This window comes from Maniola jurtina, chromosome 2 (assembly GCF_905333055.1).
Source record: "Maniola jurtina chromosome 2, ilManJurt1.1, whole genome shotgun sequence".
Lineage (NCBI taxonomy): Eukaryota > Metazoa > Arthropoda > Insecta > Lepidoptera > Nymphalidae > Maniola > Maniola jurtina.
Window position 1 is genome coordinate 16,265,381 of NC_060030.1, and position 25,774 is coordinate 16,291,154.

The 25,774-nt window shown below is 38.7% G+C and overlaps 1 protein-coding gene across 3 annotated transcripts; it reads right to left on the bottom strand.

Moving 5' to 3' along the window:
- Nucleotides 1-9,436: 9,436 nt before the first annotated feature.
- Nucleotides 9,437-24,064, bottom strand: LOC123875811 (peroxidase). 3 transcript variants are annotated; one of them, XM_045921868.1, is made up of 14 exons: nt 23,906-24,064; nt 20,830-20,988; nt 19,343-19,506; nt 16,717-16,954; nt 15,093-15,304; nt 13,929-14,099; nt 13,133-13,288; nt 12,806-13,024; nt 12,478-12,675; nt 11,818-11,954; nt 11,275-11,442; nt 10,642-10,883; nt 9,966-10,132; nt 9,437-9,748 (listed from the first exon to the last, which is right to left on the bottom strand). In XM_045921868.1, the coding sequence occupies exons 2-14, from the start codon at nt 20,958-20,960 to the stop codon at nt 9,507-9,509; spliced, it is 2,445 nt and encodes an 814-aa protein (XP_045777824.1). In that variant the 5' UTR covers nt 20,961-20,988; nt 23,906-24,064; the 3' UTR covers nt 9,437-9,506. The 3 variants fall into 3 exon arrangements, with proteins under 3 accessions (XP_045777824.1, XP_045777812.1, XP_045777820.1); XM_045921856.1 differs by having other exon boundaries at nt 19,343-19,509; XM_045921864.1 differs by lacking the exon at nt 23,906-24,064 and adding an exon at nt 23,849-23,898 and having other exon boundaries at nt 19,343-19,509.
- Nucleotides 24,065-25,774: the final 1,710 nt, after the last annotated feature.

The window sequence follows — 25,774 nt, forward strand, 5'->3', positions numbered from 1 at the left end:
TTCTTACAACCTTCAATAAATTGAAAATTAGCTGAAGGAATTCAACAATTTGAGCACTACAGAGATTTTCTCAACTCTTAAATTTTTTTAAATCATTTTAACTTTATTTAAAGGTAGTCAAAACTTAAAAGGTGGTAATAGAAAACGAAAGCGCAGCTATGTTCAAAGAATTGAATTTCTGTAAGTGCTATTTAAAAAAAAAAATAGCTTTTTGTCAAAGATCTAAAGTATGAAACTGGTGAAGTATCTGAACCCTAATGCAAAACATTTAAAGATTATTTTTTATTACTTAATTGTTAAGTTGCGATGTCTGCTATTCAGAAATTGTATAAAAGGTTGGAAATATGCGCTACTTTTTTTATTAATTAAAAAAAACCCAATTCTTATTTTTCTTGAAAAACTCAAAAACGGGCTATTTTCGCCGATAGGTATTATGGAGTTTTTGATAGCATTTGACCTTCCCTACAACCTTATAACGAATCTAGGTCGACTTACCTAGTAACACTGTACATGTGCCTATGTCTATATCCTTGTATAACCTAGTTTCGTGGAACTTAATTTTTTTTTACAGTGTTGCACTATATTTTTCCAAACGATTTTTTTTTGAGTATTAGTACATGTCAAGTACTATAACATTTTTTTTTTCAGTGATTGTACCTAAGAAGGAACACTGAAATAATAATAATTAAATTTTTATTTATTTAAAAAAAAATGTTCGTAACCATTCCAAAAATCTGAAAAAAATATAAAATATGCTCTTAAAGGTCACCTAAAATCTCGCGTTGGTTTCACGTTTGTATCTTTAAAACTTTCCGAGAAATGACACTTTGAACGATAGTCGTACTCACGCACATTTTTTTTAATATCTCAGGGAAAAAGCGGAGTAGGGAGGCGAAACTTGTATAAATCGTATTCGTACATCAAGGCGATATTGATACCTAAGTTTCGAAATAGGTTGTCATTTGGGGGCCGATTCGCTATGCTTATCCGGCTAGACCCAAAAGGTGCGAGCCCGGGAGAGAACCCCTGACCTCCGGACGTCTTAACCACTAGACTATCACGGCTTTATACAGATTAACTATAATATAATTATTATCGAATAGGTTTATCATAATATCTTCATTCCTCATTAAATTCTGAATCTCTTTTAGAAAGTTCGAGCTATTAGGTAGGAGGTAGGTACCTACCTACTTTCTTAATTTAAATTGGTCAGATTTTTTTGCAATCTGTATTTTTATTCCATTCACAAAAAAACCGGCCAAGTGCGAGTTAGACTCGCGCACTGAGGCTTCCATGCTCGGGTATTTTTTGCAACATTTTGCACGATAAATCAAAAACTATTTTACATTAAAATAAATAAAAATCTGTTTTAGGATGTACAGGTGAAGCCCTTTCATATGATACCCCACATGGTATAGTTATCTTACTTTGAAAATTGAAACACATTTTAATTTTTTTTTAAATGATGTAACCACAAATTCGCGGTTTTCAGATTTATTCCTGTACTTGTGCTATAAGACCTACCTACTTACCAACTTGACATTACCAACATGATTCTAGGTCAACGGGAAGTACCCTATAAGTTTCTTGACAGACATGACGGACGGACGGACGGATGGACGGACGAACAGACAGACAGACAACAAAGTGATCCTATAAGGGTTCCGTTTTCCTTTTGAGGTACGGAATCCTAAAAAAATTAATTTGGAAAAATCTCTAAAGAAAATTCAAATCCATTTTCAGGAAAACCTTCACCTACAAAGTCCTGAAGTAGGTAGGTTTGTACTACAAACCTACCTACTTCAGGAATCAAAGTCGCGACCTTGTCATATTATGTCGGCGATCGTAGGTCGGATGTAGGTCGATCCGCGAAGGCTGGATAATCCAAAAATATTATATGTAATACCTACCCTATGTAGTATGTACCTACCTATCCAACAAGAATATCCAGCTTTTGCCTTGGATCATATTTATTTACCTACAATAGTTTTCATCACAGATGGGACAGTCTCAATTATTAATGTACAACTAACTGTACCTACCTAACCGTGACACGGTCGAAGTGCACCTGAACTTACTAATGCCGTCATTCAAGCGGTGATCCAAGATAGGTAGGTAGATAGTAGATATTCGACGAAAAGAAGAAATGACTATGATCCAAGATAGCGAGTGAGCGAGAAATGTATACGCGAGATGCAGCGACAGAGCGGGAGAAACGCATTTGATCCAAGGTGTGGTGTGCAGCTAATTCGACCGTGTTAAATAGGTCCCAACGCCAAAAATGCTGCTCCAATTTTCATGAAAATTCGTCCATTAAATCCAATCTTTTTGACCTGCTCACGCATTTTGTGCGACTATAAAGGGATCACCGGTTTGCTTATATCCTAGGAAAAACTATTAAACGTGTAAGCAAACTAATCAATCAAAAGTGAGCGAATAATGTTTGTTATAAGTAGGTACGTACATAGTTATTAATTTGTTATCAATGTCATCACAAGGTTACCTGTACTAACTATAGTGACTTTGTTATCATGTTACTGATATAGCTTCGGATTTTTACTGGATTTTTGTAGAATTTTACAGAAAGTCTTCCACAAAATCTGGTTTGAGTTTTTTTAAATGTAGGTTTAACAGGGCTCTCTCCGTCACTTACTCCATCCAATCGTAGTTCCAATTTCATTTGAATATTAAGCAACCAAAGTCCATGAATTTTGCAGGCATATTCTAGAAACTAATATCTATGCCTGTGGTTTTCCAGATTTCTGTTAAAATATTCGGTTTCAAAGTTATGAAACGTGGACACTGATAGTTGGCTGGCCTTGTCCACAAGTTCAAAGTCGCTCAGCGAGCTATGGAGCGGGCTATGTTAGGGGCTGTCTTTGAGGGACAAAATACGTAACGAGGAAATCCGTTGGAGAACCAAACTGACCGACATAGGTACTTCAACGAATTAGGCAGCTGAAGTATCAATAGGTAGGTATGTAGTACATACCTACCTATTGATACATAATATGTACATATTATGTATCAATATTATCACGCGAACGCGATATCGCGATCCTGTAGTATTGACAGTATCGCAAAGTGTCCGGATGTTCTTGATATTCTGCGATACCATAATCGCGGTACGATTTGACAGGGTAACCCATCCTCCTAATTGGCAACGATCGTACGATAATTCAAACATACAGATTTATTCAGTGTCCTAATTGCAAGCCGCCGTGCGAGCGCAGGCAATGTTTCATAGCACGCACGCACGATGGGTTTGGACACCCCCATGACACCCCTGTTGGATCATCTTATATGCATTTTCATCACACGACGAAAACGCATCGTTATTCTTTGAGCGTTTCGGCAATGAAAGTGTATGAATTTGTCAGTGATTCTCTCAAATTGTTGTAGTTTTAGGTTTATAACTAGTTTAATTTTAATTTAGATTGTACCGATGGGGCTGGCATATAGAATACCTATAAAAGTCCCTTAAAAATATTAGAATAAAAAAAAAACACATGGTGCCATCGTACGATCGTTGTCAATTAGGAAAACGCCTAGCACCTTCATTGCGAGCCACAACGTGCGGTACTGAGAGGTAGAAGTAGATACCGTAAGTACCTCACGTGTAAAATGTAAATAGGTAGATGATTCTGGAAGTCCTCGCTTATCACTCCACACGGCCGCCACGGGCCGTCGCACGTGCTCGTGTTGATAGTGTTTCCATCGGTGAGCGGTTAGGTTAGATAGATGTCCAGCGGTGGACGTCCGTCAGTTCACGATGACCATGATGACTAATAGTACCTACTGTACTTTTTGTAAGAATGGAAAGAACCGATTTGTATAATTTAATTTCAAAGGCGTCATAAAACAATAATATGTTGATCAATAAATTACAGATGCACAATGCAATATGTAAATGCAAGTAAACAGATAGGTAGGTACAAATTCATGTCCGCATGATGTTTCCTACATAACGAATGACGCGTTGCAACTACGCATGAAGATTACGTGCTTCTTGGAACATTGTATAAATGATTTACTTGTAACGTAAAATTATTGTATTAAATTAACGGTAGCACATTTCTTGACCAACTAGAAGAAGCCTCGATGACGGAAAAGATTGAAGTAGGTACTTTATCTACGTCACCGAAAATCGTTGTTTCAAATCAATGAGTTCTACTGAGTCTTTGTCTACTGTACTTGTGTACTTCATCAATCAAAGCTTTTTTTTATAGCTGATTCGCCCGCTTTTAAATTCAACAGCTAGATAGTGGCTAGTACGTGCTAGTACTTCGCAGAAAAGCGTTCGAGCGGCGCGATTTGCTCGCCACTTTTATAGACCTCGAGTCAGGTTTTTTAGTTTGAATCACTCGTATCATTTTATTCATTGTCAGTTCGTGATAACGAGGTGCTAAGAATGAAGTAGGTATGAACCTAGTCGCCTTCACGCATTTCAGCGCGAAGCTATTTACTTGTTTACCTTTTAAGTCAGTTAAAGAAAAATACATTAATTAAGTTATTATAAACTCGCTCAATCAGATTAAAATTCGCTCCAGGTCCTAAATATAGCTAAACAACACCCAAACACCACATCCGAACAGTCCGCGTTGGCGGAGTGACATAACACTGCACTAGCGCCAATGGCTGCCGAATGCCAATCCGGCAGTGGCGCTTAATGCCAAATTAGTTTTATTTTCGACGGCCAATGCCACGGCGCGCGCTTCGCCTAATGGATCGCTCGTGCAGATATCCCATTTCAAAGCTCGGTCTCTCTCGATTGATAGGTCAAGAATCAAGATCAAGGGAACGTACCTAACTACCTACTCTTAGTTTATGTAATACCTACTGTAGATGACGCGCGCGACTTTGTACCCTTGGATATATTAAATGTTTTACAGGATAAAAAGTAACCGATGTGTTAATCCAAGGTATAATTTATCTACATTCCCAGCCAAATCCATTCAGTAGTTTTTGCGTGAAAGAGTAACACACACACCAGCTGGACATACGGCTCGACCAGCTGGCTAGATCTTCCTCCTTCTTTCTTTTTAACCCCCGACCCAAAAAGAGGGGTGTTATAAGTTTGACGTGTGTATCTGTGTATCTGTCTGTGGCATCGTATTCGTAGCTCCTAAACTAATGAACCGATTTTAATTTAGTTTTTTTTGTTTGAAAGGTGGCTTGATCGAGAGTGTTATTAGCTATAATCCAAGAAAATCGGTTCAGCCGTTTGAAAGTTATCAGCTCTTTTCTAGTTCTTACTGTAACCTTCACTTGTCGGGGGTGTTATAAATTTATAAATTTTTAATGTACTTACTACTCTCTGTGGCACCAAATAAACACTTTCTTTCCTTCTTTATTTCAATAAACCAACAAACAAACTTTCGCATTTATTTGGGTAGTGATATAAAGTTTTGTGTTTGCCTGTCGTCCGCCAACATTTGCCGTGAGAGGAGGTGCGGGTGGCGGGGGCCACACGCCCGTTTGATATTACACCGACGCCTACGGAGTTTATTTATAGGCTACTTTAAATGTTTACAAGATGCAATGTAATGTCTCTCCGGGGCTTTTATAATTTCAGAGACTGGACGGATTATAATAATTAAGTATAAGATTATTTATTTTTTATACCATTATGAATATGATCAACCCATTGCCGCCTTACTACTGAGCATGGGTCTCCTCAGAATAAGAAGGGTTTGGCCAGTTTGGCCATAGTCTTGGTATCTATACATATTAACTAGTAGCTGACGCCCGCGACTTCATCCAGGTGGAATTAAGCTTTTAAAAATTCTGAATTTTTTACCCTGGAAACTGAATTTCCGGGGTAAAAAAATATGCCGATCCGTTGCACAATCCCGTTGCGACGTGATTGATGAAACGACAAACGGAAAACAAACAAATTTTCACATTTATAATATGGGTAGTGATAATTGGACATATTTTATTTTATTGCTGGATACTAAAGTGAACAAAGATATTCTGCCATACATTTCAAGTGACTGGCCTTTCCCATGGCCATAAAATATATAGAACGCGTCAGGTCGAGAAGGCAATCGTGGTGGGAACGCCTCGCATACCCGCACCGCACAGCTCCCGTGCTAACCGTGCGGGATAGCGTGGGTGACATGCGGGTGTGCAAGGAGTCGAACAAAGCATCTTGCATCTGATATCGGATCGTGTAATGTTCTTCGTTTAATTATTATGCTAACTATGCTATTGACACCTCAAAGACAAAAACCCTATGGTATTCACGAAAAAAAAACCACTACCAATATAATAGAACTCCATACCTTTGTTGTAAAGTAGGTAGTGATAAAAACTTAGTTTTGTTAAGAGCATAATATATTCTAGCAACCAGTGATTCAGAATCCTTTTAGCATTTTAATTTGGCTATCCGTAGGAAGGAGATGACCTTGCCTTTACAGACTAAAAGAAAAATATAGACGCAATGTGAACAGCTTAGGACATGCACCACTGCTTGGCAAAGTCCTCGATCTTCATTGAAAATATACAGAATTAAAAACACCTCATTAACTTCTTCTCAGATATGCAGGCTACCTCATACCAGAGGCGAATCTCATTGGAATACGGATTTTGGCCTTTGCAACGTCAATATTAATGGCTAAACTTAAAGCTTCTATTAGGCCATTTATTTTTTATCTGTACCTTGTATAGCATTGAATTAGTAATTGCTATCCTAGAGGCTAGGTAAATCTAGAGAGTATATGGGCTGCTATTAAAAGAAGTCTACTATGAAAAACGTCTACTAAATATGCGCTTAACATGTGCGTGTAATGCATACAACTGGCATCACTTTGATGAACATGTGTTGTCCGCGAGTACTGTCTGAATTTTCTTTTAATCTGTGGAGTTACCTTATAAGTACTAACATAATTTTACATAGCAAAATGAAAACACAATGGAAATTCACCCTTATTGCGTTCTAGTAAAAGTTATAAGTAAATCTTTATTATTTAGCTAATTCTGTCATGTTTATGACGTCATATAGGTTGGCGGATCGGTATCCTGAACCTTATGTGAACCTTGGAAAGCTCTTTCGTGACAATAATTTATGGCAAATGAGTCAGAAGGTCACATTCTATTATGAGAAAAATGCGTGACAATGTATTTATTTTTTCATCGCAAAAACTAGGTAGGGTAGGCAGATATAATTTTTTGTAATGTTTTTCCTAAAAGGTATCTATTTGTACAAGATGTTGCCAGATGGCTTGATTTTTATGGTAACATTCTGTTTTTCACAAGTGTATGTCATGGTCTATAAACACATGGATCTATTATAACGTTAATTTTTTACTGCGGTTTTTCTCGGTAGGAAGGGCATTCTGAACCAGTGCTAAAATTCACTTGATGATTCAAAAGCTTTCGTGAAACTCTAATAAAATGTTTCTTTTCAATTCTACTGTGCATGCCAAAATAGAGCTTAGTAGCACAGTTTTAAGTTTTTAGTAGTAAAGTTAAGTATCTAGAGAGATCAAAGCAAAAATCACACTTTCACACTTAATAATAATAGGTATAAACGCGAAAGTTTGTATATTTTGCTAAAGTGTGTATGCTTACTACTCTTTTACGCTAAAACTACTGGACGTATTTGGCTGTTTGGAAAGGAGATAGAATATTATACCCTGAACTAACACAAGGGCTACTTTTTATGCCAGAAAATCAAAGAGTTCCCACGAGATTAAAAAAATCTATATTCACGCGAACGAAGTCAGCATCAGATTGTTAAAAATAAAACAGCATATGTATGAAAATCGAAAACACTTTAATAGGATACCTAACGAATGATATTATAAAACTTCATAATAAGTAGGTACATAACTAATTAACTTTAGCATTATTTTCGACTGAGACCTTAGATACGACTTTTAAGACTATTATACTTACCAAAGTATATTTATATTACTATCTAAAACACAAATTGCACTTTTCTACACTAAATTAACAGAGCTAAAGGCAGCGCAAACTGTAAAGACACTTTACGTAATATTTAGTTCATAACTCAAAGGAGTTTTTCAAAACAGTTGTCCTTTAGTCCTGAAAAGATTTATATAAAAGGTACCATACAACACAACTGTGTAAAACAAAGTTTACATACTAATAATATAATTGATCGACTGTACAAAATTTGTAAATTTGGCACAGTAGCAATTCACAGACTATTTAAACTCATAATATAATAAGTCTATGATTATTTTAAACTATTAAAAAAGAAACTGAATATGTAAATTATTTTATAAGTTACTATAGGTATACCTACGTATAATATTATGATTTATTTATATCTATGTAAATACATTATAAATCAATTAATTTATCAACTATTTGTCGCATAAAATAATATATTATACAATAGGTATAAAAAACTGTAAAATCTGGTTATTTCTAACTTACGAAACTGTTTTGGGAACTGTGTCCATTTAACCTGAACTTCCCCTTTTGCCAAAATAATGAAAAAAAATATTCAGCTCTAAATTGAATTGTAAAGTTTAATTAAAATATTTAAAGTCTTCAAATTAAAATAGGTAACTCTGTGTCGAACATTCATCATGACAGGTGCTTTTGGAATTTGGAGAGCCAGCGCGTGCCAGAGCTTCGTTATTTTATAAAAGCTGAAGTTTCTCTGTCTATTGTCCCCAACACATGGAGAAACGACTATGAAGCGACTATGAAGTTTGGATCATGGTGCCTTTGGGAGATAAGGGTTAATAAAGGTTTAAAAAGATTAAGTTTTTATATTTTCTTCGGAATATTAGTTATTAGATACCTATCACGTCATGCATCTACACTTAGTTTGGTGGCAACCTCCTGCCAGACACCCTTAAACTTTTATAAGGGCTATAAGGACGCCTGGCAGGGGGGTATAATAAATACTTTTGGCGAGGAATTATTATTCTATTACTTATTATAAGTATCTAGGCAATTTACTAATATAAAAACAAAATTCGTTTATATTTATACCTACTTAATTATAAACGAATATTTACTCGTATATATTTGAAAACAATACTTTTGCACTATAAATGTGAATAGTTCCAACATACCTATATCAAGTGATTCAAGTCCATGACATGACCTAATTAGGTACCTACCTACTTGGCTGAAACTCGACTTATTCAAAAAGAACCGAGACGAAAATATGTTTCCGTTCTAACTTCTAACCTACAGAACTTAAAAAAGTCATAGCAAGAAGTAAAATTCTACTCACTAACAGCCGATTAAAAATTAATCAATCTATCTACTCGACGACGTTTTTAATTGTTTAAAAAACCCTGCTTACAATTTTTGACAAATAACACCGTTGCTAAGTAACTATCGACAGATAGATTGATTAATTATATTGTTTGTAAAAGAATATACCTAATTACGGCCAAAATTAATAAATGGCCGTAAGTAGGTATATTCTTTTTTCTTTCTTTCTAACATTTTACCCTGCTTTGTAAATTTTTATCCTTATTTCTTAATGGTCTATGATCTTTATCAATATTATTTTATTGTCCAGTCATCTTGGTCCAGGGTTTTTTGGAGGCGGATTTCTGCGACTGCGGCGACGGAGTCGAGGGTCCGGGGAGCTTCCAGGGCTTGAAGTCAGGCTGGGGGAGCTCCTTGCAGTCTACCAGGGGGTTAGTGGCGCTGAGAGCTTCCATGACCCTGGGCTGAGCCTGGTCTAGTAACTGTTCGTTTGCGCAGATCACACCAGCTAAGGTGGTTTTTCGTATTTCAGTCAGTTGCTCTGAAATAATATGGTTTATTTGTAAATCGCAACCACAATCCGAAACTAGGGTAAGTAAAAACCTTTATAGCCTCCATAGCCCAACGGTAACAGTCGAGGGAAGCGCTATGTTTGGTTTTTGCGCAGGTACATTATCGTAACTAATAAAAACGGTAGTACTTCAACTCAGTTGAAACAGTCAAATAATATAGTAAAATGGTCAATTTTGTATGCTCACCCAAACTAAACCCAACGATCTCATCGGAGGTCTCATACCAGAACCTGTCGCCGACCTTGAGCCTCAGGAACTGGTCTGCCACCATGCAGGTGAGCGTGGGGCCGAGCAGGCGGCCGCGGGGCTCTTCAGCTAAAGCACCCGTGTACAGGTCAATGTCATCTACACTCCTGGAAGAAAGTTAAAAGAAATCTCAAACCTCTCCAAACTAAGTATTTGGTTTGATGTTGTTCGATGATAGTCAGCAAAGAGAGGGAATTCATTTCCACAATCATATAGAAAATCATATAGGCATCTTCTAGGCATGTTCGCTCCAACTTAGACAGTATCATTACTTTCCTCGTCAAGCGCAAGCCTATCCTGCAACAAAAAAGCTCGCTTTCTTTGGACACTTACAAAGATTGCCTAATTCTTCCCAAGATTAGTGTTGGAAGAAAGGTTTGCAGGTAATAGAACTTTGAGATCGCCAAAGACGCAAGTGGTTGGTCGATAGGGGGTGAACAGGTTGAGGTACCAGACATTAAAGAAGCGTTTCGCGTCAGGCTAAATCTTATAGCTATTTACCTAGGTGTGTATTTGTCTCTTTTTAATATCGATTTCTCGTTTTGTCAAGTTTCAAAATACAACGATTCTTATTAAAAAAGTTTTCAATTCAAAAATCTCAAGGTTTCACACTTACCTGTAGATGTTATTAATTCTGCTCAAAGACAGTGGATCGAAGATTTGCTCGAGATCAGTGAAGTTCTTCGGTCGGGACAGACCGCAGTGCTCCCTCCACGCGGGGTAGGCTGGCAAGCCGTGATCCCTTCCACGCTGGATGTTGAGGGAGACCAGGTCCAGGCCGCAAGGAATGCTGTGTGGTGCGGGAGTTACTGATGACGATGCATTCGCGGGGGACCTTTCAAAAAGATGTTCGCTCAGCTGGAAACAAATTATGAATAACTTTCATAAAGGTAGAAAGGTAGGTAAGTTTCATGGCTGCATTACTGAAGATTTCATTTTACTGACGTACTTATCTAAAAATCCTCAGAAATTGGGCGTTAGGATTCTCTTTATGACTGTAGATATTTTAAAGGTATGGATGTGAAACATGAATGTTAAAGAGCAGATGATATGCACTCGACTTAGCGCCAGAATGGCTGCGCCAACGACAGGGATGTCGCCCGTGTATCTGCTGTAGAAGACGGGCGATCGGCAGCTTCCCTGGGGCACACCAGCTCGGATGGGGCACTCCGTGCACAAGGCGTCTTCAACCGCCACTTGAAAATTTCTGGTTTGCAGACAACTCATCAAACAACATCAAACAACTCACCTCTGTAGTGATATGTGGGTCAACACTATGCACAGGAGTATTGAGGGCTGACTTTACAGCGTACTTGGGGCCCTTTTCCGCGTACAATGCGTAAGGGTTGAACAGCATTTCATGCAACTGGGTGTAACTGACGGTGCCTGTAGTCGCATCTACGTTGTGGATGAGGCCCTGGAAGGGTACGGATTAATAAAACTCATTTTATTATTAGTGTTCCTCCTTGAACGAATAGCTCGATACTTTCTCACAATTTTATAACTAACTAACTAGCTGATACCCGCGACTTCGTTCGCGTGGATGTAGGTTTTTTAAAATTCCCGTGGGAACTCTTTAATTTTCCGGGATAAAAAGTAGCCTATGTGCTAATCCAGGGTATAATCTATCTCCATTTTAAATTTCAGCCAAATCCGTCCAGTAGTTTTTGCGTGAAGGAGTAACAAACATACACACACACACACACACATACAAACTTTCTCCTTTATAATATTAGTGTGATAATGATCAGATCATTCAACGAGCATGTTAGGAATTAGAATAAATACTAACCGGCAAGAGCGTATGTGCAAATCTGAAGGCGGCAGCAGAGAAATGGTTAGCTATGGAGGGGTCCACCGTGCGATCATACACGTCGGCGTATCCGTGCTCCACGAGCGTCAGGTTCAGCGCCCACATCACATCTTGACCTGAGGATGGACATCTTACTTAATTTTTTGAAGCATACCTAATTCTATTATCTAATAAGTTGCAAAACAAGACTTGCTAATATATTCTCGCCAATGCATTGTACTTAGACGAGGAAATCGCTGGAAAACGACATAAATATTCCTTTCTCGTTAAGACTCTGAGACTGAGGTCTTACTGCAAGAAAATTTTGAAGGTAGCTTTAAAATATGTCGCAGAATAGACAAGTACGTAAATAGAGAATTTTTCAAAATGCTTTACAAGATACGCAAGTAAGTACGTAAATTCAAACCAATAATTATGTATTTCTATTCTCTCTTTTTGACTGGAGAAAATCTCTTAAAGATAGCTAGGAATGCAGGTTTCCTCACGATGTTTTCCTACACCGTTAAAGCTAGTAACATTTAGGTAACTGCTCATAAAACGCACATAGCTCCGTAAAGTTAGAGGTGCGTGCCCGGGATTGAAATCCCGATCTCCCAAATATAGGGCGGACGTCTGCATTCCTAGACTATTATTACCCACCAAGTATTGCAGGCAGGAACTCTGCGTAAGTGATATGCTGCATCTGAGCACCAACAATTCTCCTCGTCTCTTGGAACACAGTCTCATCATCCCAGACCGGGTTCTGTTTTTTCAAAATAGCTGCCAGTCTGTTGTGCTGGCGCGCCCAGATCAGATGCATTGTTGTGAGGTGGAGGTTTTCATTAGCTCTATCATCACCTAGAAGCAAAAATGTGACATTTTAAGTTTGTAGTCCATGCGTAATAATATTCGAATCGGATTCAATTTCTTGAATGAAGCCTTGAGGAAAGTTAGGTAACCAGAAAACAGGTACCAAAGTGAAACTTACCAGATTCAAAGCAGTATCGTCCCTTAGCGCTCATCTCCACGGTATTACAACCATCATTAGGGTCAGTGGAAGGAGGCAGGAGCTCCCAGGGTCCCAGCTTCAGCATTCGAAGCTGTCCATTGACACCCTCACGCAGCTGGTAAGTCTTGGTCTCCGAGAAGCTGTACACTGCTGAGGCGTCGAGGAAGGCTGTTGCTTGGTTTAGCTGCTCACGAGGACCTGGGTAAAATTAATAAATTTCACATATTTTGTTGGGAAAGAGAAAAATTGAAGTCAAAATATATAAGTACGTTTGGAATCAGGATTCAGCTCAAAAGTACATCATACCGAAATGGCAAGTAGGCGCGGGCGCGGACCGCACGAACTCCATGCAAGTGAGGTTGTAGTCCTGGTAGTAGGGGTCCTCCGGGTCCAGCCGCACGGGGAAGCACTCCGGGTGCGCGTTGCTGGCGTCGCAGCACGACAGCGAGCTGCTGTTCTCACCTGCAGGACATTAACGTTTACTTAATATTGGATGAAAGCAAGCGATTTATGTAAACCCATGATACAGATATAGAGCCTCAATAGCTCAACCGGTAAAGGAGTGGACTGAAAACCGAAAGGTCGACGGTTCAAACCCCGCCCGTTGCACTATTGTCGTACCTACTCCTAGCACAAGCCTGTCGCTTAGTTGGAGAGGAAAGGAGAATATTAATTAGTCATTTAACATGGCTAATATTCTTTTTAAAAAACTACTCTAAGGAACAACAAACTTAATTTGCTTAATCTGCTCTGCTGCATAATCTACCAAAACAGATAAATTCGCCAAGGACTTCATTCTGCACGTTGTATCATACTTTTTGGTTTTGACTGGTTTAGTGGATGACAGCAAATTGAGCTCGTTGATTCCTCGCGTGTAAACATTTTACGGTGCATCATAAGTTTAGAACTTTCAAAATAAACTAACATATAATGTGAATGAGTTCCTTTAAAAATTAAAGTGGTATTTTAGGTTTATCAGTTGTTCGCTTCCCAGGAAGGAGGGAAGGAGGGAATTCCTCTTCTTTCCCTTCGGTGTAGTATCCATGCAATCTAAATCCTTTCAAATGGTAAAAGTTTAGCGTCTTGGACTCTTGGACGTTACCCTTGCTAAGAGCAGTGGCGGTGATGTCGTGGTCGATGAACTGTCCCCACACTGCCAGCATGACGGTAAACTGTGAGTCGTGAGCATAGCTCGGGCGGTGTACTGTGACGCTCACGTCACGAGCACTCGGCAGGCTCGCCCCGTCCACTCCTTCTCTTGGTGAGCTGATGCCTGTAATGTGGAAACGTGGAATTTAGGTAGTATTGTTTCAGAACGATTTTAGCGTCTACCTAGTCTATTTGTCATTTATTTTATACATTAAACTGACCAGATAGAAGAGGGATATACAAATTCAGGGGAATCTTCGCTAAATATATTGCCTATTCTAGAAACTAGTAAGTTAGGTCATGTCTTGGTTTATCATTTACGAGAAGCGTGTGATTATTGTCTCTACCAATTTTTACCTTTAATTTGTAAAACATAACATTTGCTCTTTCATGTAAACAAGGTTTGGTTCCTTGTTTAAATGAAAGAGCAAATGTTATGTTTGAATGAGCAAATTATCCGCACGCGCGCGGAAATGAGATTATGTGCGCCGAGAAGAAATGAATTATGAAGAATATCGAAGTATCGCACAGATTCGCGAAGGTACCTACTGAGTAATTTAGTGGCAGATAGCAGATAAAAAAAAATCTCATTTACTGGCTGCTGTATCCATTCAACGTACCTACCTTTAGGACGCCTGCGCCCTGCATCCAATGAAATAGGTATATATTAAGACGGTCTGACTCCGGAGAAAGTAATTTTAGTTCGTCTGGTAATGTGGAAAATTCCCAAGGTGAGATTTTGTCAAAACATCTCTAAGTGGTATATAAAGCCTAGCCTAGTAGTGTAAGCCTAGTGGTTTAGATGCCGACCTCCTATTCGGGAGGTCAGAGGTTCGATCCAGGCATGCACAGACCTTTATCTCTTCAGAGTTGTTTTTATTGTTGGATGTGTGTTTTAAGACTTTTAAGCAATTAAATATCCACGAAGGAAAACACCGCGAGGAAACCGGAATGCCCGAGAGTTCTCCATAATGTTCTCAATGGTGTGTGAACACGGTCAATCCGCACTGGCCAGGCGTGGTGGTTTGTGGCCTAAACCCTCCTCATTCTGAAAGGAAACCTTTGCTCAGCAGTGAGCTAGTGAGGAGGTAGGTGATCATGATGAAAATGATCTTACCATCTCCATACGCAGCGGGAAGCACCCTTCTGAAGGGCGTATTGGTGACACCCCAAAGGATGGGATGGTCCAGGTTGTTGCAGGTACCATCCTGGCTTCTGTACTTGGAGAGCGGGCAGGGTGCAGTGGGGGGGCGGCAGTAGGCAGGCTCTTCGAAGGAACTGTTTGTTGGTGGACCGAAGCCAATGCCGCCAGTGTTGGCGCGATCAGTTCTGCGATAGGATAGATGATGTCTATCTATGCAATTTTACAGGTGGTTTGAATTGTGCCCTTGCAATTAGGTATCTTTAGATATCTTTAGATACCTAATCTCTACAACTATCTAAAGATAGACAAAGCAGAAAGTTTTTATGTTAAAATGTCAAATACGTCTTTTTCCTTTTAACGTGAGATTGGCAATAATCAATCTATCTGTAATTCATTGATATTTGTAAAATCGGTCGTACAAATTTTGACAAATAACAACGTTGCCGAGTAAATTGTCGATAAATTACGGACATACCTTACATTATTAATTTCGGTAATACGTCAATTTTAACTATCAAGATAGCTGCTCAAAAACTTAGGTGAGAGGTACCAATAATTTTAAGAAAACGGCATTGCGTACCTGATAGATCAATGATAATGTAGTATAATATTTATATCTAAGTACGTGTTTTTGTTTTGGTATTAGTTTAAGGCTATTATTCGTATAGAGTTTCATGCCGGTGGCGGCGGCGACGCGGTGAAGCCAAACTAGGGCGGATTGGATTTCGCGGTTAAGTGCTTGACACACGACAAACGCGGTCGCTGCGGCTTATGAGATGATTGAATGGTTGGAGTCCTCTATCCCATATCATAGACTTAACCTAAAATCAAGAACTTCCGCAAAGTAACGCCCGCTTTATCTTACTTAACTACGGTTGTAGGTAGATTAAGGTAAAGACGATTCAAAAGCACTTGTAAAAGTTTACTTGAATAAATATATACCTACCTAGGTACCTATTGTAATTGCTAGACCGATACAAAAGTTTTCCAGTTTTAACAAAACAAAAGTATTTTGAACCAAAAACAACAATGATTGCTATGATAACGCTTGCAAAGAAAGAAATGATAATCGCAGCAGCAGGCTTAGCTTCCAAGACAGCTACAATGTGAGAATCGCAATGACAACTGATTGGCTAATAGTGTCACGTTGAACCTTCTAACAAACGAAGAAATCGACACTACTGGCTAGTCTGTACAGTTGCCGCAAGAATATCAGCATCCAAGTGCTTAGCCGTTATCAGTTTAGAAAAAGCTGTAGGTAATTTCACCGTAAAATTTAAATAGCTTGCCGTCTGGTTGCGAACCGTTGCGTTTCGACTAAATCAGTCTGAAAGAGCTTTTACTAAAAGATATGAATTACACAGTGGCTGCTAGACTGTGATATAACTATTATTGATTTCGTACTTTACTTTACCTTCCAACAAAATTAACTTAAGCATTTTCCCTGGTCTATATTTTAGGTGCTAAAATGTAGGTATGTAGGCAGATCCCTGATTGAAGAAAGATGAACTCGTTTTGATAGGAATCAAGGAACTTTAAAAAATATATAACTCTCTACCAATTTCTAAAGGATTGTCCTGGGGGAAGATTTACCTACCCATTCAGCAATACTCTAGTAGCTTCCTCAGCAGCAAAAGCCGTTTCAGCCAAAGGCTTGACGCTGGAAGACGTTGCCGCCGCCCTCTGCGCCCTGGAAGCTGGGGAGTCTGAGGCTAAAGGTATGAGATTCTTCTCGATCAGTCTTCTTTTCTTGAGGGCATCCTTGCCTTGGACTACGGCAGCTGCGATGGCTTGCGAGGTTAGGTTTGGAGCTGTCCATGATGGTGGGCGTTGACCTGAAATAAAAGAACATATTAAAAAATCTGTCAAGTCGGACTCGTGCACGAGGATTTCGTAGGTAGGAAGAAGTAGGTAAAACGCTAAGGACCACTTTTGTTAACAAACCGCCTATACGAACTTTGTTAGTAGAGGTTTGTCACACTAATATTATAAAGGCGAAAGTTTGTATGTGTGTGTGTGTGTGTGTGTGTGTATGTTTGTTACTCCTTCACGCAAAAACTACAGGACGGACTTGGCTGAAATTTGGAATGGAGATAGATAATATCCTGGATTAGCACATAGGCTACTTTTTAACCCGGAAAATCAAAGAGTTCCCACGGGATTTCAAAAAACCTAAATCCACGCGGGCGAAGTCGCGGGCATCGGCTAGTTTTTAATATTTAAAAACAGTCAAGTGCGAGTTAGAATCGCACACGAAGGGTACCGTACCATCGTACAATATTAAATATATATTTAACACTTTTAAATATTTTTTTCTAAATTTTCATGGCGGTCATTTTGAAATTTTTATTATTTGTGGTTATAGCGGCAATAGAAATACACATTTTGTGAAAATTTCAACTCTCTACCTATTACGGTTTACGAGATACAGCTCGCTGACAGACAATCAGGCTAAAGGACGGACAGCGGAGGCTTAGTAATTAGGCTCCCGTTGACACCCTTCGGGTACGGAACTCTAAAAAAGTAGGAATTTCTCAAAATTATTTTTTAGTGGACGTCAAAGTTCCAGTTTCTAGACCTAACATCTTATTTCGATCATCGACGGTTTTTGAAAAGTAGGTACGTAAGTACCTACCTACGTAAACAAGAAAGATTCCTTCACTCTTGAACAACGAGACATTACTTATCAAAAGATTATGAATGCTATCCCACTGTTTTTGTTATCGCTTTTGAATACTATCTTTATAAAATGCCAAAGGAAATAGAAGCTGTAGGTACTTATTAATAAACAGATGGCCAACTCTTTCCAGGGATAATTTTATTAAATGACGATCAATACCGGTAGCTACTCTTCTTCTTCTTTAGACATTTACTTTTAATCCATCGATGCTTTCTATGAAAACTTGTTTTGATGTAACTCAATGAAGGAGTAATGTAGAGCCAACAAATGTCAAATTAATAAGCTCGGTGGCTATCATTCAGTGTGACAGTGGGTTAACAAATCAGCCCATCCCATTCATAAAGACTGGCGTACCTACCTACTAGGTAGTTTAAAATTTAATTAATATCTTTGACCTCATATTAATTACCATTCGATGAAGTGAGTGGCCTTACCTACTCTTAAATTTTCCATCGAATGGGTCGAACGAGTTTGTTTCTTTGATTGGTGATATAATATAAGATACCTCAGTATTATAATAATTTGGAATTTTTAGTAGGTACCTATTTTGTCGTAAACAAGATATAAATAAAGTAGGTACAAAAACTAAAATTGTAATGCTCTACCTAGATATTCAAATATTATGACTAGATGCTGCCCACGACTTCCGCATGGATTCAGGTATTTCAAAAATCCCGTGGAAAATTTGAATTTCTGGGATATAAATTCTATATCCGTTTAGCCTATGTCACGAACATCGAGATACAAGTTATTTTTCCATCTTTTGTCGCAAAATCGGTTAAGCAGATATAGGGCTTGAAAAGCAAGCTAGATAGAAAGATAAGTAGATAGACCCATTTTCGCATTTATTACACCTTACTGTGGTATAGGTTTAATAGATCTATTGAAAAATACCAGCCACAAATGAATGGTTAATTATTCTACCTACTTATTTTAGTCTCATTATTTAGTGGTTTGTCACAGTTAATTATACCTACAATTATATAATAACTATTATAAATGCGAAAGTGTGTCTGTCTGTCTGTCTGTCTGCTACGATTTCACGGCTCAACCGCTGAACCGATTTTAATGAAATTTTGTACAGACTTAGGATACATTCCGGGGAAGGACATAGGCTACTTTTTATCCTGGAAAAACAAATAGTTCCCGCGAGATTCCTAAATACTCATCCGCTTGATCGATTTGTATGGGTACCGAGGTAGCTTGCGTCCCTGTAATTGACGTAGGCAACTTTTTATCCCGGAAAATCAAACACTTCTCACGGGATCTTTAAAAACCTAAATCCACGCGGACGCAGTCCCGGGCATCCTCTAGTTTGCTATAATCCGCTAAACTGGACAACCAGTCGATGTACGTTCCACCCCTTTAGAAGCTGTAGACCTTACAATGCCTAATTGCAAAGATTGTAAGGTCTTAGGGTGAAAGATTGTAAGGTCTACAATCTACTTTTTACATCTATATAGGTACATTGCGGTAGACGTCCACCGCAATGATGACGATGATGCTGATGCAGCTTTGCGCAGTGATGATCCAAAAAACTCACCATCCAAAGGCCACGTTCTGTTCAACAGTGGAAGCAGGTCGTCATTAACGCCCAATCTGAGGAGTGTGAGGTTCCCAGGAGCTGTTCCGTTGTCCCCGTTGATAATCGTGTCTTGGCTGAGGCTGTACGAGACCATGATCAGCAGCGATATGGAGAGCAGGACACTGCTGGACAATACACAAGGTTTTAATACACTTTAGACTTTAGAGAATGACTGGTGCCTGTTACCCCCGTTTTTATTCAGATCCAATTTCTCAAAATACTTTGTTGGCATTGGATAAAGAGAAAATCTACACACAAAATCTTAAGTTTGTAGACCCATCAGCTTCAGATTTACACTTACGTTTACTATCTTTTTATTTTGAAAATAATTTAATACATACATACATATACATATAGGACAAACACAAACCCCTATTTTTGGACTTTGTCGCAGTCAGGTAAAAAGATTTGGTCTGAAGCCATGCAATGACGAGGCCACAACAGGGCCAAAAATCAGTTAGAATTAATTAATTAATAATTAATATACATGAACCTTTAATGTAAACGATGTAGGTACCCAATTGTGAATATTTGAATATATTTGCCCTAAATAACGCAAAAGGCACGCGCCCATCTTGATATTTTTACAACCTTGTTGACCAAGAATGTAAAGGAAGTTACTACCTGTGTCTAAGCGAATACGGAGATTTTTAGGATCAATGCTAAATGCTAATTGATTATTAATGTACTATGTCGGAGCCGGTTTGGCGCGTGCCCCTGTGATGTTGTCTTTTAATTTGATAGAGCGAAGCGAGGTCTCTGTGTGTTCATCGATGAATTTGTTATTTGTTCGTATGGCTGGCGTCCGTCTATCAAAGTCGTAACACTTCTGGATTAATTCACTTCAAAGTTTAAACTCATAGCCTTTGGTAGGCTGCACCAACAAGTCCGCCCTAAATTCATTGTGGCCATTTGAATGCTGTCCTGAGGCCTGCTAACCCGAGTGGAACCTCTTCGCAATCGGGAAAGTTCTAAGCGAAAAATACGATCTCACCAAAAACATTTCATGAAAAGGTTGCCAAGACTCACAAGTTCATAATGTTTTCAATGTTAAAAAGTTATGAGATCTCTAGTAGAGCCAAGCCCCTAGCTGAGCTTAGATTTGTGCTGGCCATGGGACCTATACCAAGTCCAAAATATATAGCTCTTAAATGCTCTTGACTATATCACATTTATAACAATAAATAAGAAATAACTCTACTTACAAGCTCTGATTCTACAAACCCTAAATCTTGGTTAAAAAAGTTGTAGGTAACTCATTGAGCCTCAATAGCTCAACCGGTAAAGGAGTGGACTGAAAACCGAAAGGTCGACGGTTCAAACCCCGCCCGTTGCACTATTGTCGTACCTACTCCTAGCACAAGCCTGACGCTTAGTTGGAGAGGAAAGGGGAATATTAGTCATTTAAAATAGCTAATATTCTTAAAAAAAAAAAAAAAACTCACAGTAGGATAACGCAAATGGCGCATTGGAAGTGCCGCAGCCGCTTCTGGTAGCTCCGGGAGACGCTGGACTCGAACATGTAGGTGGGCTGCACCAGCGGCGTGCGCTCCGTGCTCGTCGTGGGTCGCTGCATGCTGGCCGGGGCCCGGGGCCTGCTCGCCCTGTGGAGAGAGGACACGTTTATCAGTTGAAACCATGAGGGTCCTCACAACCAATGCATTTATTGAAGAAGTGTACCAATGGTGTATCATATAAAATAAATTTAAAAAAACCGGCCAAATGGTATAAACCGGAGGGTTCCGTACTCGGATATTTTTTCCGACATTTTGCACGATAAATAAAAAACTATTACACATAAAAATAAATAAAAATTTGTATTAGAATGTACAGGTAAAGCCCTTTCGTATATTTTTTTTTAGCTATGTAAATACGAATTCACGGTTTTTGGATGTATTCCTTTACTTGTGCTAAAAGATCTACCTACCTGCTTTTCATGATTCTAGGTCAACGGGAAGTACCTACCCTATAGTTTCTCTTTTCTTCAGACACGACAGACAGACAACAAAGTGATCCTATAAGGGTTCCGTTTTTTCTTTTGAGGTACAGAACCCTAAAAAGACTGGGTGATCGGAGGTCTAGCAGCTACCTCCGTCAGCTTATTAGTCCAGCCATTCAACGAGGTAACGCAGACAGCGTTCTCGGCCTCTTCACAGTGGTTTTGAGGATATATTTTGATTTGTAATTTCTATATACAAGTAATTTATAGTATTTGGAAAATCTCATTTTTAGGTAAGTACTTAAAGGAAAGTTTTGCTGCCCGACCCGGGATCGAACCTGGCTCTTGAACCTCGTGATCCGTAGCGCAGTAAGTTAGCCACTAGATCAGCGCGGCAGTTACAGGTTAACTACGAGGATGAACGCATTAATTGGTTCAAGGAACTGATATTGAGGTCTGTCCGCCGTCGTGGCATTAATTGGAAGAAACCCTACGATCTCATTACGCTCTTTCGTTCGGTTTAGCGTTAGAAGTTTAGAACGTCTATATCTCTTTGAATTATGATTCACATCGTGTCATGACTTATCCATCAGCCCAAACTAATTTACTGAGGGCCGATTGTTCTATGGTCAAATACGAGAACTTTAGTTGAGCTTTTGACAGTCTTTATTCTTTAGATACAAGTTCTTTAACAGGGCTCTCTCCGTCACTCGTTTCATACAATCGTAGTTCCAATTTCATTTGAATATTAAGCAACCAAAGTCCATGAAATTTTGCAGACATATTCTAGAAACTAATATCTGTGTCTGTGGTGTTTTAGATTTTTCTAAAAATATGTAGTTTTAAAATTACAGGGGCTCAAAGATTTGTATGAAAATTTTGAAGATCGCGTAACTTTGAAACCGAATATTGTATTCTACAAACTGTACAAAAATGTATTCCATCTAAGTCCGCCATAAATCAGGTTAAGCATCCACGGGCTATTTACCAACCTAAGGTATTAAGTTCGCCTTTGTAGATAGATAGACAAGTTTTATTTTTATGTGCACTAATAGATTTCAAAACAAAACAAAAAAATCTATACTGTAATCTGCGCAAGTACAACCAAACTTAGTTTGGATTACTACAGAAGTAGTAAAACGGTAAACTAACTTTATTTATAAGTAGAGGTTTTAAGTAGAGCGACGGACGGACGATGAAATTCGCATCCTATGGGTTCCATTTTTACAATTTTGGTACGGAACCCGAAAAAGAGAAAGGTACCTACTTAAATTGACTCATTTCTGTCGTTAGATGCCCGGTAATTTGCATGTTTAATTACTTCCCTCAAATGATTATTATCTATTACTAATATTGTTACACTAATGATCTTGCGGTTATTTCTAATTTATTAATTAACGTGATAGTTTAACATCACGTAATCTTCGACCGATGATAGCCGAGTGGTTGGCCTCCGGTTCGGAGGGTCTAGGATTCGATCCTAGGCACGCATCTCTAACTTTTCGGTACGCGCGTTTTGGACTAATATCCGGAAACATATTGGGAAACCGGAAAGTTGTACATTATGTTCTCAGCTGTGTGCGAAGTTGGCCAAACCACACTTTGCCAACGTGGTGGACTAAGGTTAAGCGTTTTATGCAATTAAATAAGTATAACTTGTTTTAACGTTGACGGAAAACATCATAAGGAAACTTTCATGCCCGAGATTTCTCCATAATCAGAGTGAACTAGAGTGAGTGAACTCTCGGTTCGATCTTGAAAGTCAAATATTAGGCTATGGACTATGGTTCCGTAAAATCAACGCAAAATAGGGGGGCTACCTGTGTCAAATGTAGTAACATTTGACGCCTGCCAGTGACGTCGAAGCCTCCACGTTTTGTTAGAAGTTCCCTAACTGTCGTGAATGAATGAATATAAGTTTTGTTGGACACCACAAAATTGGCACAGAAAAGCACATACAAAGCAAAAAAGTATATTATTTGTTGTTACAGCGGCAATAAAAAATACACATTCGAACTCTTTACGTAATTATTACGGTTCACGAGATACAGCCCGCTGACTGACAGACGGACGGACAGCGAAAGCTTAGTAATAGGGTCCCGTTTTGGCACCCTTTATGTACGGAACACTAAAAATGAAAGATATAGGTACCCTAGGTATATTTTTTTTTTTAACCACTATAAATATTTATTAATAAATACCTAAATCAAGTCACCAGTCTATGTAGTCACATTTTTACAGTTAAGTATCTATGCACATTATGATTAACAGGGCTCTCTCCGTCACTCGTTTCCACTCGTTTTGTTTGTTGTGATTTTGTCTGTTGTGATTTCAGAACCACAGTTCAATAATAATATTTTGATCTAACTTTTGAACTTCTATCAACTTCCATCACTAAGGGTTGCCCAGGTTAGTTTTTAAGAAAAAAAAAATTAAAGGATAATCCACTCATTAACAAAATAAAAGCATGTAGTTACCTAAGTATGCGAATAAAAAAAACAATTTTTAAATACATACAAACACACCTGAAAAACAATTCCAAATTCGAAAGAACTTAATATTAATTTATTTTAAACACTCACCGCGTTTAATTTAACTTATTAAACTTCTTAACTTCCAAGCCTATTCATAAACTTAATAAAAAAACCCACTTATTTTTTTTTATAACTTAGGCACAGGTCACAGTAAGTTTTACTCGTTCAACAACGGCCCGCTCACAGCCGGTCTTCCGAACAACTGAAATCCGCTATTGCTTTAGTTGCTATTTTCTTCATAATGTCTTGTGAACTCGATTTATTAATAAGGGCATAATTAGTTTCAAATACCTTTTTTGGAAGCCCTATGAAAAAAGTTCCAGTAACTAGATACTTAGCTATAGTAATTACTTTAGCTATCTAGTAACTGAAACTTTTAACTAACCTAACTAGGTTCTTATCAAGCTTATAATACCTAAGTTAGTATAGTAGGTTGGAAGGCTGTGAGTTACTATTTACTAGGTAATCCTGGAGCACTGCGCAAGCTTCATTGAGTTGTCCTAACTCCTATTTGTCGATTTTTTTTTTGATTTTCATCATCATTCTCGATGGATAGACGTCCCCTGCTGGACATAGGTCTCTTAAAGAGAGAGCCTCAATAGCTCAACAGGTTGAGGATCCGACTGAATTCTAAAAGGTCAGCGGTTCAAACCCCACCCGTTGCAGTATTGTCGTACCTACTCCTAATGCAGCTTTGCGCTTAGTTGGAGGGGAAAGGGGAATATTAGTCATGATTAACATGGCTAATATTCTTTTTTTTTTTAAAAAAAAAGGGACTTCCATAGATGTCGTCTGTCCACCTAGGTCCTAGTAGGGGGACTGCCGAAAATGTGCTTTCCGATGCGAGGACGCCATTCTTGCACCATCTAGAATTATTTGCCCTGCCCATTGCCATAACAGCTTCGCAGCCCTTTGAGCTGTCGCTTACTGCTGCTGTTCTACTGCTGATAATATCAGTTGATTTAAAGGTGAAGGAAAACAATGTACGTATTCTCAGGTAATATATGCTTAAGAATGACCACTTAAAGATGTGTGAAGTCTGCCAATCCGCATTTGGACAGCGTGGTGGAATAAGGTCTAAACCCTTCTCATTAATCTGAGAGGAGACCCTTTCTCAGTGTTGGGAAAGCGATTCGTTGAGATGATGAAATACACATTGCATTCAGCGCAGTGCAGCGGTTACGGAATTTGGGATCACCATAATCAAAACCCAATAGTAATGCAGGCATCCCACGTACCTACAAAGCATACAGCTACTTACCTACTTAATCCTACCCTTTATTCATACTAATATTATAAACGCGGAAGTGTGTCTGTCTGTATGTCTGCCAACTGCTCGCGGCCCATTTGTTTAATCGATTTTGACGAAATGGCATCCCAAGGACGGACATGATAATATGCTAAACTTTTAAAAACCCAAATCCACGCAAACGAAGTTGCCGGCACCATTTCGAATAAAATAATTTGATGTCAGATTGCGCTTTTAACTATTTTTTTTTAAACCAGCCTTTAGGTAGGCACTAGGCAGGTATTTGCAATTTGGAACTGAAAAGTATCGTTTTTTTTTTACATTATTGTCCTACTAATAGAATATTGTCAGTAGTCAGTAACGAAGTAGGTACCTACCTACTAATGAAGGCCAATCTGAGAGGCCAATGTAATTTTACCTAATACAATATCTCGTATATTATTATGCCTACCTACCTATCTGGTATCGAATTACTTTGTGGCTAACTTTGTGGTAATTATTTGAACTGAGATGTGTGCCTATAAAATTATAAAATTATTATTTACCCCGCACAGCCTCCGTGCTAACCCGGTGCGAAATAGCGCGGGTCCTGTAAATGAGTGTGCGGGGCGTCCCCCGGCTTCATACCCCGATTGTCATGTCGACCTGTCGCGAATTCTATTCCATAA

Coding starts and splice junctions, on each gene's coding strand:
- LOC123875811 (XM_045921856.1), bottom strand. CDS start 20,960: ATGCAGCGACCCACGACGAGCACGGAGCGCACGCCGCTGGTGCAGCCC. Junction 16,955..19,342: donor CAGAACGTGGCCTTTGGATG/GTGAGTTTTTTG, acceptor CTTTTATTTCAG/GTCAACGCCCACCATCATGG. Junction 12,676..12,805: donor ACGATACTGCTTTGAATCTG/GTAAGTTTCACT, acceptor TTTTGCTTCTAG/GTGATGATAGAGCTAATGAA.